This window comes from Piliocolobus tephrosceles, chromosome 21 (assembly GCF_002776525.5).
Source record: "Piliocolobus tephrosceles isolate RC106 chromosome 21, ASM277652v3, whole genome shotgun sequence".
Lineage (NCBI taxonomy): Eukaryota > Metazoa > Chordata > Mammalia > Primates > Cercopithecidae > Piliocolobus > Piliocolobus tephrosceles.
The window spans coordinates 6,247,397-6,261,325 of NC_045454.1; the positions used below are offsets into that span (position 1 = coordinate 6,247,397).

The 13,929-nt window shown below is 41.6% G+C and overlaps 1 protein-coding gene across 1 annotated transcript in view; it reads left to right on the plus strand.

The window, feature by feature from the left end:
- The window catches only part of ZNF616 (zinc finger protein 616), a 29,229-nt gene extending 23,239 nt beyond the window's left edge, over positions 1–5,990 (plus strand). Inside the window, exon 4 of the mRNA XM_023182483.3 lies at positions 3,424–5,990. Coding sequence (XP_023038251.1) covers positions 3,424–5,630 — 2,207 coding nt within the window. The 3' untranslated portion in view covers positions 5,631–5,990. The remainder of the gene's footprint in view (positions 1–3,423) is intronic.
- Positions 5,991–13,929: the final 7,939 nt, after the last annotated feature.

Below are 13,929 nucleotides of genomic sequence, written 5' to 3' on the forward strand. Positions count from 1 at the left end.
TTTTTTGTATTTTAGTAGAGACGGGGTTTCACCGTGTTAGCCAGGATAGTCTCGATCTCCTGACCTCGTGATCCGCCCGTCTCGGCCTCCCAAAGTGCTGGGATTACAGGCTTGAGCCACCGCGCCCGGCCTATCAATAAGATTTTATGTTGTCTTTTTGTGTGTGTACAAAATGAATTCATCCATCTCCTCTTCATGGCTGTTATCAAATTTTTTCTTCAGGATTATATTGTAGGAACATTTTTTTTCGCATGTCTCCTGATATGTAGGGTTGTTGAGCATATGCCTGGAAATATAACTCATGGGACATCCAATTTGATAAATTTCATAGCATATATTATAAAGACATAAGTCTGCTTTCTTCCCATATCCTCACACTGCCTCCTTTTTAACTGTCTTCCCTTGTCCTGTGCACATAGTATAATTCCCATGTTTAAGTATTGGTCAGCATAATGCTACTTCTAAATTAGTCTCTTTTTTCGTCGAAAGTCAGGATTTTAACTGTTGCTTGTGAAATTATATACCCACAGCTCTGCAAGCACAAACCCTGCTGCCCCATGCACATTACTCCTTGCCCTTTCCTCTTGCCTTTTCTCTTCCCTGGCCTTTCCTAAAATAGTATTTTGTTCCAGACAGACTACCTGGCTACTTACTAGCATATTAGTTTTACACTCCTATTATTGAATAACTCCTTCACCTCCCACACTACTCTCACTCTGTAAGGGATGACCCTACTCATTCACTTGATCACTTCTTTTTTTTTTTTTGAGATGGAGTCTTGCTCTGTCTCTCAGGCTGGAGGGCAGTGGTGTGATCTTGGCTCACTGTAACCTCCGCCTCCCGGGTTCAAGCAATTTCCTGCCTCAGCCTCCCAAGTGGCTGGGACCTGCCACCACACCCAGCTAATTTTTGTATTTTTAGTAGAGATGGGGTCTCACCACCTTGGCTGGGCTGGTCTTGAACTCCTGACCTTGTGATCCACCTGCCTTGGCATGATCACTTTCTGAGAACACTGCCTAAATCATTACATGCAGGGAATGATGACTCAGATACTGTTATTCATGGGGATGGCTGAATAATGCTTTTGGCAACACAGCATGGTTCTTGAAGTATTTCTTTCTACACTCTTAGTATTTGTGGTGACTTGTTATCTGCAGAACCTGCTTGGGCAGTTTTTGAAAAAAAAACAGTGTTTGATCCTGCAAAAGTAGGTGCATATTTTACTTTCTTTGTAAATTGGACGTAAATACATAAATCCCGTGGGCATACTTTGCTTGTGTGTTAAATAGTGATAATTCACCTCAAGACTTTTTAAACAAGTTAGTACGGTTAGCTAGTCTAGAATATTGTATTTTTTAGTAAAGACTCACAGATTTCTTTGTTAAATAAAGCATATCAATATTGTTCCATGTTTATAATGAGATAGCATATTGGCTTCACCTTAGTCAGCCTGGCTACGTATAGTAGATATTGTAGATTGGGTGGTTGAAACAACAGAAATTCACTTTTCACAGATCTGGGTGATGAGAAGTCTAACATGTCAGAACCAGCCATTTTGGTTCTTGGCATGGGCCTTTTTACAGGTTTACCATGACTTTCTCTTTCTGTGTCCTTACATGGCAGAGGACCTAACTGCCTCCCAAAGACCACACCTCCAAATACAATCACATTGAGGATTGGGTCCTCAACACAGGAATTTTGGCAGACATAAGTCTTTATATCAAAGCAGCCTTCATTGTATTTGTAAGTTTTCATTTTGTAGTTTCTTCCAAACAATGTTTGTTGTCTTTTATCTTAGTTCATATGCTTTTCAAGTAGAATCTCTGTATGATATATATTTTGTGGCCAGTTAATTAGGTAATTAGGGGCAATGAATAGGACCGGGTGTGGTGACTCATGCCTGTATGTAATCCTGGCACTTTGGGAGGCTGCGGCAGGCAGATTGCTTGCCCTCAGGAGTTCGAGATCAGCCTGAGCAACATAGTAAAACTCTGTCTCTACCAAAACTACAAAAAAATCAGGTGGGCATGGTGGTGAACATCTTTGGTCTCAGCCATTTGAGAGGCTGAGGTGGGAGGATCGCTTGAGTCTTAGAAGTGGAGGTTGCAGTGAGGCAAGATTATGCCACTTCACTGCAGCCTGGGTGACAGAGTGAGACTCCATCTCAAGAAAAAAGCACAATAGATAGGGAGTTGCTCTGTTGATTGTTACATAGTTGTAGGCATGAAGTCATAGTCAGTATTTCTGACTTCCTTCCCCACTTTTTATTCTATATTATGTTGTATATTTACCTTTCTCCCATCCAAGTAGTAACCAGGTCTGACACTGTTTAGCTTCTGAGATCAGCTGTGTTCCAGGTGATATCGCCAAAGACATATTTATCTTTCTTTTATCTTTTTTTTTTTTTTTTTTTGAGACGGAGTCTCGCTCTGTCACCCAGGCTGGAATGCAGTGGCCGGATCTCAGCTCACTGCAAGCTCTGCTCGCTCCCGGGTTCCCGCCATTCTCCTGCCTCAACCTCCCGAGTAGCTGGGACTACAGGCGCCCGCCACCTCGCCCGGCTAGTTTTTTGTATTGTTAGTAGAGTCGGGGTTTCACCGTGTTAGCCAGGATGGTCTCGATCTCCTGACCTCGTGATCCGCCCGTCTCGGCCTCCCAAAGTGCTGGGATTACAGGCTTGAGCCACCGCGCCCGGCTTATCTTTCTTTTATCTTTAAAAGTCAGTGATCTCAACATATTTTCTAGTTATCATATGCTGCCTCTAGAATATACATTCTTGCTTATTGTAAAGGGAGAGTTGTTTAGAATTCCATACTATAAATTTGTATATTTGCATATGATACAAATTTGTATATATAATATACAAATTTATAGTATGGAATTCTAAATATATTGTATATTGTATATTGTATTTTACTTACGTGCTGGTTTTATCTGAGTTATTAGAGTGTTTTATTTATTAATTTTTATGATAATTATTAATTAGTTGAACTTGTGAATATTTACTGTTACACTGTATCTTGCTGTAGTTTGACATTTGTTTGTACACAGCAAATATGAAGTGAATATATATAACTTTTATTCTCTTATGAGACAGTCACATTTTCTGCCAATTGGTGTGTAATTTGGTGTCATTGGTTGCAAAATACTTGTTTTAGTGCCAATATATGTTTGCACAACGTAAATCTTTTGGTCATAGGATGTTTGAAACTAGGCTTTCCTAAATAATTTGAATTACATGTAGTCACCCTTTCTTTACTATAGACTTCTATTCATTTTATATTTCTAAAAATAAAAGATCATGGTGGAGAACTTTCACACCTGTCTAGTATAAACATTATGCTTAGTGTAGTATGTTTCCAATATAAAGTATTTATCAATAGTAGTTATTTTTAAAAAACTCATGTTCATTATATTTTGCAGGTATCTCTCCTAAATGTGTGATCAAGGAATTACCACCAACAGAGAACAGTAATACAGGAGAAAGGTTCCAAACAGTGGCACTGGAAAGACATCAAAGCTATGATATTGAAAATTTATACTTCAGGGAAATACAGAAACATCTATATGACCTTGAATTTCAATGGAAAGATGGTGAAACAAATTATAAAGAAGTGCCAGTGCCCCATGAAAACAATCTTACTGGTAAAAGAGATCAACATAGTCAAGGGGATGTAGAAAACAATCATATTGAAAACCAGCTTACGTCAAGCTTTCAGTCACATCTGACTGAACTGCAGAAAGTTGAAACTGAAGGGAGAATGTTTGAATGTAATCAAACGGAGAAGACAGGTAATAACAGTTGCTTAGTTTCTCCACACATTAGGGAAAAACATTATGTATGTAATGAGTGTGGCAAAGCCTTTAAAACATCTTCCAGCCTTGTTAATCATCAGAGGATACATACTACAGAGAAACCTTACAAATGCAAAGAGTGTGGCAAAGCCTTTCATCGGGCCTCCCTACTAACTGTACATCAGGTAGTCCATACAAGAGGGAAATCATATCAATGTGATGTATGTGGCAAGATCTTCAGAAAAAATTCATATTTTGTAAGACATCAAAGGAGTCACACTGGACAGAAAGCCTACATGTGTAATGAATGTGGTAAGTCCTTTAGTAAAAGTTCCCACCTTGCAGTTCATCAGAGAATTCATACCGGTGAAAAGCCTTACAAATGTAATCTGTGTGGGAAATCCTTTAGTCAACGTGTCCATCTTAGACTTCATCAGACAGTTCATACTGGAGAGAGGCCCTTCAAATGTAATGAGTGTGGCAAAACCTTTAAACGGAGCTCAAATCTCACTGTACATCAGGTAATCCATGCAGGAAAGAAACCATATAAATGTGATGTATGTGGCAAGGCATTCAGACATAGATCAAATCTTGTATGTCACCGGAGAATCCACAGTGGAGAGAAACAATACAAATGCAACGAATGTGGCAAGGTCTTCAGTAAACGTTCAAGTCTTGCAGTGCATCGGCGAATTCACACTGTAGAGAAACCTTGCAAATGCAGTGAATGTGGCAAGGTCTTCAGTAAACGTTCGAGTCTTGCAGTGCATCAGAGAATTCATACTGGACAGAAAACGTACAAATGCAATAAATGTGGCAAGGTCTACAGTAAGCATTCACGTCTTGCAGTGCATTGGAGAATTCATACCGGAGAGAAAGCTTATAAATGCAATGAATGTGGCAAAGTTTTCAGCATACATTCACGACTTGCAGCGCATCAGAGAATTCATACTGGAGAGAAACCTTACAAATGCAATGAATGTGGCAAGGTCTTCAGTCAACACTCACGTCTTGCAGTGCATCGGAGAATTCATACTGGAGAGAAACCTTACAAATGCAAAGAATGTGGCAAGGTCTTCAGTGACCGTTCAGCTTTTGCAAGGCATCGGAGAATTCATACCGGAGAGAAGCCTTACAAATGCAAAGAATGTGGCAAGGTCTTCAGTCAGTGTTCACGTCTTACAGTGCATCGGAGAATTCATAGTGGAGAGAAACCTTACAAATGCAATGAATGTGGCAAGGTCTACAGTCAATATTCACATCTTGTAGGGCATCGAAGAGTTCATACTGGAGAGAAACCTTACAAATGTAATGAATGTGGCAAAGCCTTTAATCAGGGCTCCACACTGAATAGACATCAGAGAATTCATACCGGAGAGAAACCTTACAAATGTAATCAGTGTGGGAATTCCTTTAGTCAGCGTGTCCATCTTAGACTTCATCAGACTGTTCATACTGGAGACAGACCTTACAAATGTAATGAGTGTGGCAAAACCTTTAAACGGAGCTCAAACCTCACTGCACATCAGATAATTCATGCAGGAAAGAAACCATATAAATGTGATGAATGTGGCAAGGTATTCAGGCACAGTTCACATCTTGTAAGTCACCAGAGAATCCACACTGGAGAGAAAAGATACAAATGTATTGAATGTGGCAAGGCCTTTGGGCGGTTGTTTTCCCTCAACAAACACCAAAGAATTCATTCTGGCAAAAAACCTTATAAATGTAATGAGTGTGGGAAATCTTTTATTTGTCGCTCAGGCCTCACTAAACATCGAATAAGACATACTGGAGAGAACCTTACAACTAAACTCAATGTGACAAGGCCTTAGACGTTGTCCTAGTTTCTAGAATCACTGAATAATTCATACTTACTGTTATAGCTTGTGTATTTTTCCCTTCTCTTGAAATCCCTGTGGAATTATAATCTCCAGTATTGGAGGTGGGGCCCGTTGGGAGGTGATTGGATCATGGAAGTGGATTTCTCAAATTGAGAAAGATTTAGCATCATCCCCTTGGTGCTGTCCTGGCAATAGTAACTTCTCTTGAGGTCTGACTATTTAAAAGTGCATAGCAGGCCGGGCGCGGTGGCTCAAGCCTGTAATCCCAGCACTTTGGGAGGCGGAGACGGGTGGATCATGAGGTCAGGAGATCAAGACCATCCTGGCTAACACGGTGAAACCCCGTGTCTACTAAAAAAATACAAAAATCTAGCCGAGTGAGGTGGTGGACGCCTGTAGTCCCAGCTACTCGGGAGGCTGAGGCAGGAGAATGGTGTAAACCCGGGAGGCGGAGCTTGCAGTGAGCTGAGATCCGGCCACTGCACTCCAGCCTGGGCAATGGGCGACAGAGCAAGACTCCGCCTCAAAAAAAAAAAAAAAAAAAAAGTGCATAGCATTTCCCTGTTGCTTGCTCTCATTCCCACTGTGTGAAATACCTATACCCCCTTTGCCTTCCACCATGATTTTAACCTTCCTGAGCCTTCCCTAGAGGGTGATCAGATGCCAGCACCATGTTTGTTGTTAAGCCTTCAGAAGTGTGAGCCAATTAAAGTCTTTTCTTTATACATTAGCCAGCCTTAGGTATTTTTTTGTAGCAATGCAGTTATGACCTAACACATTTACACATGCAGTAAATATACCTAAGTTTTAAGCTAGTGTTCACTACTCACTAGGTGTAAGAATATGTATACATATTCCAGGATGTATGCATACTGGAGAAAAATCACAGAAGCGTAATACATGTGGCAAGAATTCTACTCAAAAGTCAAAACTTGTGAATCTAGGTAATTCAAAGGGATGTATGAAATGAAATGAGGGTGGCAAAACCTTTAGTAGAGTTCAATCACTACTTGTCATAAGAGAGTTTATACTGAAAGGAAATCATATAAATGTATGTGTCAGAGGCTTTCCCTAGGCATCAGAATATACATCTTTGAGAGGAACCACAGAAACGTAATGTGCATGCTAAGGCTTTTACCCCAATCTCAAAATGGAAACAGAGTATTCATACTAGAGAGCAACCTTACAAATGGTTTTTAAAAATGAAATGTTCAAAGACCTGGAATCAACCCAAATGCCTATCAGTGATAGACTGAATAAAGAAAATGTGGTACATATACGCCATAGGATACTATGCAGCCATAGAAAGGAATGAGATCATGTCCATTGCAGGGACTTGGCTGGCGCTGGAAGCCGTTATCCTCAGGAAACTAACACAGGAACAGAAAACCAAACACCACATGTTCTCACTTGTAAGTGGAAGTTGAACAATGAGAACACATCAACCCAGGGAGGGGAGCAACACACACTGGGGCCTGCTGATGGGGGTGGGAAGGTCAGGGAAGTGGAGCATCAGGAAAAATCGCTAATGCATTTTTGCCTTAATACCTAGGTGATGGGTTGGTAGGTGCAGCAAACCACCATGGCACATGTTTTCTTGTGTAACAAACTTGCAAACTGTGCACATGTACCCAGGAACTTAAAGTGAGACAAAACTAATGTCCATGCCTTTGCAGTTTGATTGAACGTATAGAGGAGAAAAATCCTGTAAGTATGCTGAACATGAAAGGAACTGTAAGCAGTAGTGTGTCTTCAGGCTTTACCAAATTATTCCTATTTGAGAGAAAACTTGGAAATGTAATCAATGTGGCACAAATTTCAACCAGTTCTTTCAACAGACTACACATCTTTGAGATCACACTAGGGATAACCTAGCGTGAATTATGATTGTAAATTATGATAAGTGTCTACAAGCATTTATCCCATTATGTTTACCTAATTATTATCATAGTTTAGCCAGATTATTTATGAAAACTGTGATAGCCATCATTTACATTTATAAAACCACCATTGCAAAATTATAACTGAGACAAAGACATTTGATGTGACTTCATCTTGCTTCTAACCTCCAAGTTGTCCTTACTCATTCCTGTTCATAGACTGGAACAAACTTTGGGAGAAGCTAGTTTATGGTTTGTCTTTGAAACCAAGATGACAACAGTCCTTTTCCAAAATCTTCCTGCTGGGGAACTCGGCTACTTAAAGCCACAAGATTAGAAATTATGATTTAGGAGTCATGCAGCTTGAGGCTACAAGATTCTCAATCTCCCCAAATTGCTCCTGGCGATAACATCACTATTGTGAAATATAAGATTAGTGCTTGAGATATTTTGCAGAAACTGCACTCAATGGATCAGCTGGGAAGAAGGAGATCAATAAACTAGCTCATTTCGTCTCATAGCCCCCACCCAAAAACTGACTTAGCATAAGAGAACAGCTTCAACTTCCTGTTATTTCGTCTCTGACCCTACCAATCAGAACTCCCAACTGCTGGCTCTCTACCCACCAGATTATTCTTAAAAACTCTGATCTCCAAATTTCCAGGGAGACTAATGTGAGTAATAATAAAACTCACGTCTCTTGCACAGCCAAGTCTGTGTTAATTACTACTTTTCTATTGCAGTTATCCTGTATTGATAAGTTGGCTCTGTCTAGGCAGTGGGCAAGGTGAACCCATTGGACAGTTATAGTTATTACCTGTCAATCACTTTATATCCTATTAATTTCAGGTGTTTACCTAATGAGAAACTTAAGATTAAATATATGGTTATTTTACTAAATAATGCAAGATTTAGCTATTTCCATTAAACCTATATATATGATTACTGAGTGCTCTAATGGTAAGGAGAAATTACAACCAGCCAGTTGTTAATATTTAGCCAAGACAGAACCTCAATTCAGCTACTTACTTATTATGGGTCTCATGTTGAAGACTGCTCTCTGTCATCCTAGAAGCAGAAAAAAACTCAATTACCTTACTTGTTGGAAGTGAGCTCAAACTCATGGAAGCAGGAAAACTTGTCTTTCTTGATGGAAGCAAGTAAAACTCCCCCTGCCCCGCCACAAAAGGAGTTGTTCGGCAAAGTAAACTTTAGATCTTGACCAAATTTGGTGAGATCAGTGATTCTATGGAGGGGATACACCCAGGCCTCAGCAAATCGTCCTACTGGTTTGAGCCATAGAGACAGCTCAAGCTGGTACCAAGCACTGATAGGAGATTTGTCAAAGGCCAGGGGCACCTCAACTCTGAATTCCTCCTTGGTTACCAAAATCTGAGCACCAGGCTGGGGGCAGTGGCTCACACCTGTAATCCCAGCACTTTGGGAGGCCGAGGCGGGTGGATCACGAGGTCAGGAGATTGAGACCATCCTGGCTAACACAGTGAGACCTGGTCTCTACTAAAAATACAAAAAAAAATTAGCCGAGTGTGGTGGCTGGCGCCTGTAGTCCCAGCTACTCGGGAGGCTAAGGCAGGAGAATGGCATGAACCCAGGAGGTGCACTGCAGCGTGGGCAACAGAGTGAGAGCTTATCTCAAAAAAAAAAGTTTTGCTACAGTTGTGAAATCATAGAATACAATGCTTATTATGATAATCTCAAATAGAAATTGCTTTAGCCTTTGAAAAAATGGTTCTTTTATTAAATAATATTTATTGTCTGATATTAATTTTTATAGTACATGTGTAAAAATATTATAGATAATTTGTCTAAACAGTATTTCAGAAACACTTCCAACAATTATATTGTGTAAAGGTTTCTATGTATGCGTGAAGAAAGGATATGTATAAAGTCTTTAGCATAGGGAAAATTGAATTTTTATCAACTTAAATGTCAGGAGTTTCAAGAGTAAACATTCAGTGTTGAAATAAAGTCTGAATCTATCAAAAAAAAATTTTTTTTTTGAGAGAGTGTTTTGTTGTGTTTCCCAAGCAATACTGCAGTGGTGTGATCTCAGGTCACTGCAACCTCCACCTCTGGGCTTGAGCAGTCTTCCCACATCAGCCTCCCGAGTAGCAGGTACTACAGGTGCATGCCACCACCCCTGGCTAATTTTTGTATTTTCTGTAGAAATGGGGTTTTGCCATGTTGTCCAGGCTTGTCTCAAACTCCTGGGCTCAAGCAATTTTCACACCTCAGCCTCCCAAAGTGCTGGGATTACAGATGTGAGCCACTGCACCCTTCCTTATTTCTTTTCTTTTTTTTTTTTTGATACCAAGTCTCATTCTGTCACCCAGGCTGGAGTGCAGTGGTGTGATCTCTGCTCACTGCAAGCTCCGCCTCCCGGGTTCACTCCATTCTCCTGCCTCAGCCTCCGGAGTAGCTGGGACTATAGGCACCCGCCACCACGTCTGGCTAATTTTTTGGATTTTTAGTAGAGACGCGATTTCACCACGTTAGTTAGGATGGTCTCGATCTCCTGACCTCGTGATCCACCTGCCTCAGCCTCCCAAAGTGTTGGGATTACAGGCATGAGCCACCGTTCCTGGCTATTCCTTTACTTTCTTAATAAACTTGCTGTCACTTTACTCTCTGGACTCACCCCTAATTCTTTCTTGCATAACATCCAAGAACCCCTTCTTTTGGGTTTAACTGCCTAATAGGTTCTCCTGGCCTACTGCCTAGACAGAGCCAATTCATCAAGACAGGGGAATTGCAATAGAGAAAGAGTTTAATTCACGTGGAGCTGGCTGTACAGGAGAGTGAAGTTTTATTATTCGAATGAGTTTCCCTGAAATCTTGGGGATCAGGGTTTTTAAGGATAATTTGATGGGTAGGGGCCAGTGAGTCGAGAGTGATGATTGGTTGGAGATGAAATCAGAGAGTTGACGCTGTCCTTTTGCACTGAGTCTGTTCCTGGGTGGTGTCACAAAACCAGATGAGTCAGTTTATTGTTCTGGGTGCCAAGTGATCCATCAAGTGCAGGGTCTGCAAAATATCTCAAGCACTGATCTTAGGTTTTAAAATACTGATGTAATTCCCAGGAACAATTTGGGAAAGGTGACAATCTTGTAGCCTCTAGCTGCATGACTCCTAAACTATAGTTTCTAATCTTGTGACTAACTTGTTAGTCCTACAAAGGCAGTCTAGTCCCCAAGCAGATAGGGGATTTGTTTTGGGAAAGGGCTGTTGAAGGGGTGGCCTGCCCCTCCACACCTGTGGGTGCTTCTTGTTAGGTGGAACGAGAGACTTGAGAAAACAAATAAGACACAGAGACAAAGTATAGAGAAAGAAAAGCGGGGCCCGGGGACCGGCGCTCAGCCCACAGAGGACCCACGCCGGCACCGGCCTCTGAGTTCCCTTAGTATTTATTGATAATTATCTTTACCATCTAAAAGATAAGGGAGTGGCTGGACAATAGGATCATTGTAGGGAGGAAATCGGCAGTAAGACATAAGAACAAAAATCCTTGTAACATGAATAAGTTTAAAGGAAAATGCTGTGCCTTGAGATGCATATGCGAACATCTCCATAAACCTTTTAGCAGTATTGCTCCAGCAAGCCCCACCTTATTCCTAAAGGTGGTTTTCTCCTTACTCAGTAAACAAAGCACACAATGGGTTTTACCCGGAGATGTTCCATTGCCCAGGGAGGGGCAGGATTCTTAATCAGCAAGCTGCCCTCAGGTACTTGTTTAACAAAGACACATTCTGCACAGCCCAATATCCGTTAAACCTTGAGTCACCACACCACATGTCTCTTGCAAGGACAAAGTTGGGGGTAGGGTCACAGATTAACAGCATCTCAAATACAGAACTAAATGGAGTCTCTTATGTCTACTTCCTTCTATATAGACACAGTAACAGGGTGATCTCTCTTTCTTTTCCCCACAGGCTGTTAATGTCTTTATTTCAAAAGATGAACCAAATTCCTCCCAAAGCTAGTTTGGCCTACACCCAGGAGTGAACAAAGGCAGCTTGGAGGCTAAAAGCAAGATGGAGTTGGTTAAGTCAGATCTCTTTCACTGTAATAATTTTCTCAGTTATAATTGTGCAATGGCGGTTTCAGGTTCTGGATCAGGACCCCTTTCTGGAAACATGGGGACGGTTATGAATGCATCCAGACATCCAAAAAGCCACCTCTGAGAGCTAGAGATTTCCCTTTTCTATAGGTTCTTCGTCCCTTGTATGTCAACCCAAGGATTCGCTGGGGACCTAGAACTGCACAGGCCAGTCTGGGAAGAGAGAGACAGGAAAGAGAAGAAGAGGAGGTGAATTCGTTTTGAAGAAAAGAAAGAAGGTCCCATGCTACCTCTTTTTTTTTTTTTTTTCTGACAAACTTTTCATGCTGGGAAATAGAATCCTGGTTTATTTGTAGTAAAACTAGGAATCCAGGGATTTTATAGGAGGGTGAGAAAAATGCACTTTTATGGTAGAGTCTGTGGAGACCTAATTAGGGAAAAGGAGTCAGGCTGGCAGGACCAGGGGAGAGCAAAGAGATAACGCAAATAAGCTATAAATCTGCCTTTCTAGCCCAGGTGCGGTGGCTCACGCCTGTAATCCTAGCACTCTGGGAGGCCAAGGCGGTTGAATTGCCTGAGCTCAGGAGCTCCAGGCCACCCTGGGAAACATGGTGAAACCCGGTCTCTACTAAAATAATAAAAAAAATTCGTTGGGCATGGTGGTGGGTGCTTGAAGTCCCAGCTACGCTAGAGCCTGAGGCATGAGAATTGCTTGAACCAGGAGGCAAAGGTTGCAGTGAGCTAAGAGCACGCCATTGCACTCCAGCCTGGGTAACAGAGAGAGACTCTGTCTCAAAACAAAACAAAACAAAACAAAATTTTTAAAAACTGCCTTTCTTCATGGTCCAGGACATATAAACAAAATACAGGAAGCAGATAAGCTGTAAGTCTGTTTTTCTTTATGGCTCAGGACATATAGCCCTTCTGCACAGATAGCATACATAGCTCATAAACTTTCTGCTTCAATTTTTCATCAGATACCTTACAGAAGAAAGCAAGTTAGCTCCCTGCTACCTTGGCATTATCTTTTATTTATTTGTTTGTTTATTGATTGAGACAAGAGTCTCACTCTGGCTTCCAGGCTGGAGTGCAGTGGTGTGATCTTGGCTCACTGCAACCTCTGCAAATCTCCTACCTCAGCCTCTTCAGTAGCTGGGAGTACAGGTGCGGGTCACCATTGCCAGATAATTTTTGTATTTTTAGTAGAGATGAGATCTCACCATGTTGCCCAGGCTGGGCTGGAACTGCCCACCTCGGCCTCCTAAAGTGTGGAGATTACAGGGGCAAGGCACTTTGCCCAGCCCAATCTCCTCTTCTTATAAATAAATCAGCCAGATTGGATCAGAGCCCACTTTAACAAGCTTATTTTAACTTAATCACTCCTGTAGATGCCATATATCCAAATACAGCTATCTTCTGAGGTACTGGGTATTAGGACTTCAAGATAGGATTTTTTTTTTGTGAAAATTATTCTGCTCATAACACACTGTGTTCTGGACTCCTAAACTTTATGTCCTTCTTACATGCAAGATCCCTTCACTCCCATCCAAACAAAAATCTTTATTTATGTATTTGTTTTTTGAGACAGGGTCTCTCTCTGTCACCCAGGCTGGAATGCAGTGGTGTAATCATGACTCATCGCGGACTCGACCTCCTGGGCTCAAGTGATCCTCCTGCCTCAGCCTCCCAATAGCTGGGACCACACATGCAGGTCACCATGCCTTGCTAATTTAATTTTTTGTAGAGATGGGATCTGACTATGTTGCCCAGGCTGGTCTCAAACCCTTGGCCTTAAGTGATCCTGCCACTTCAGCTGCCTAAGTAGCTGGGACTACAGGAGTGTGCCACTGAGCATGGCTAATTTTTATATCTTCTGTAGAGACGGGGGTCTTGCTGTGTGCCCAGGCTGATCTTGAACTCCTGAGCTCAAGTAATCTGCCAGACTTGGCCTCCTGAATTGCTGGGGTTACAGGCCTAAACTACCTTGCCTGGCCCGTCTGAAAAGTCTTAATCCATTTCAGTATCAACTCTAAGGCCCAAATATCACCTAAATATTATCTGAATCACATACGGGTGAGAAACAATGTGTGGTTCATCCTGAGGCAAAATTTTTGTCCAGCTGTGAATCCAGAGAAGTTATCTGCTTCCAAAATACAATGGCGGGACAGGCATAGGAAAGACCCTCAGCCCTGGAAACCACCCTTCTACTTTGTTACTGTGAATTTGACATTTGTACTTAGCACATGTAAGAAAGCGCATGAAGCATTTGTCTTTCTGTGTGTTGGGAACGGTGTTGCAAAAATCAACACTGAGACAAAGGAGCTCTCAGCAA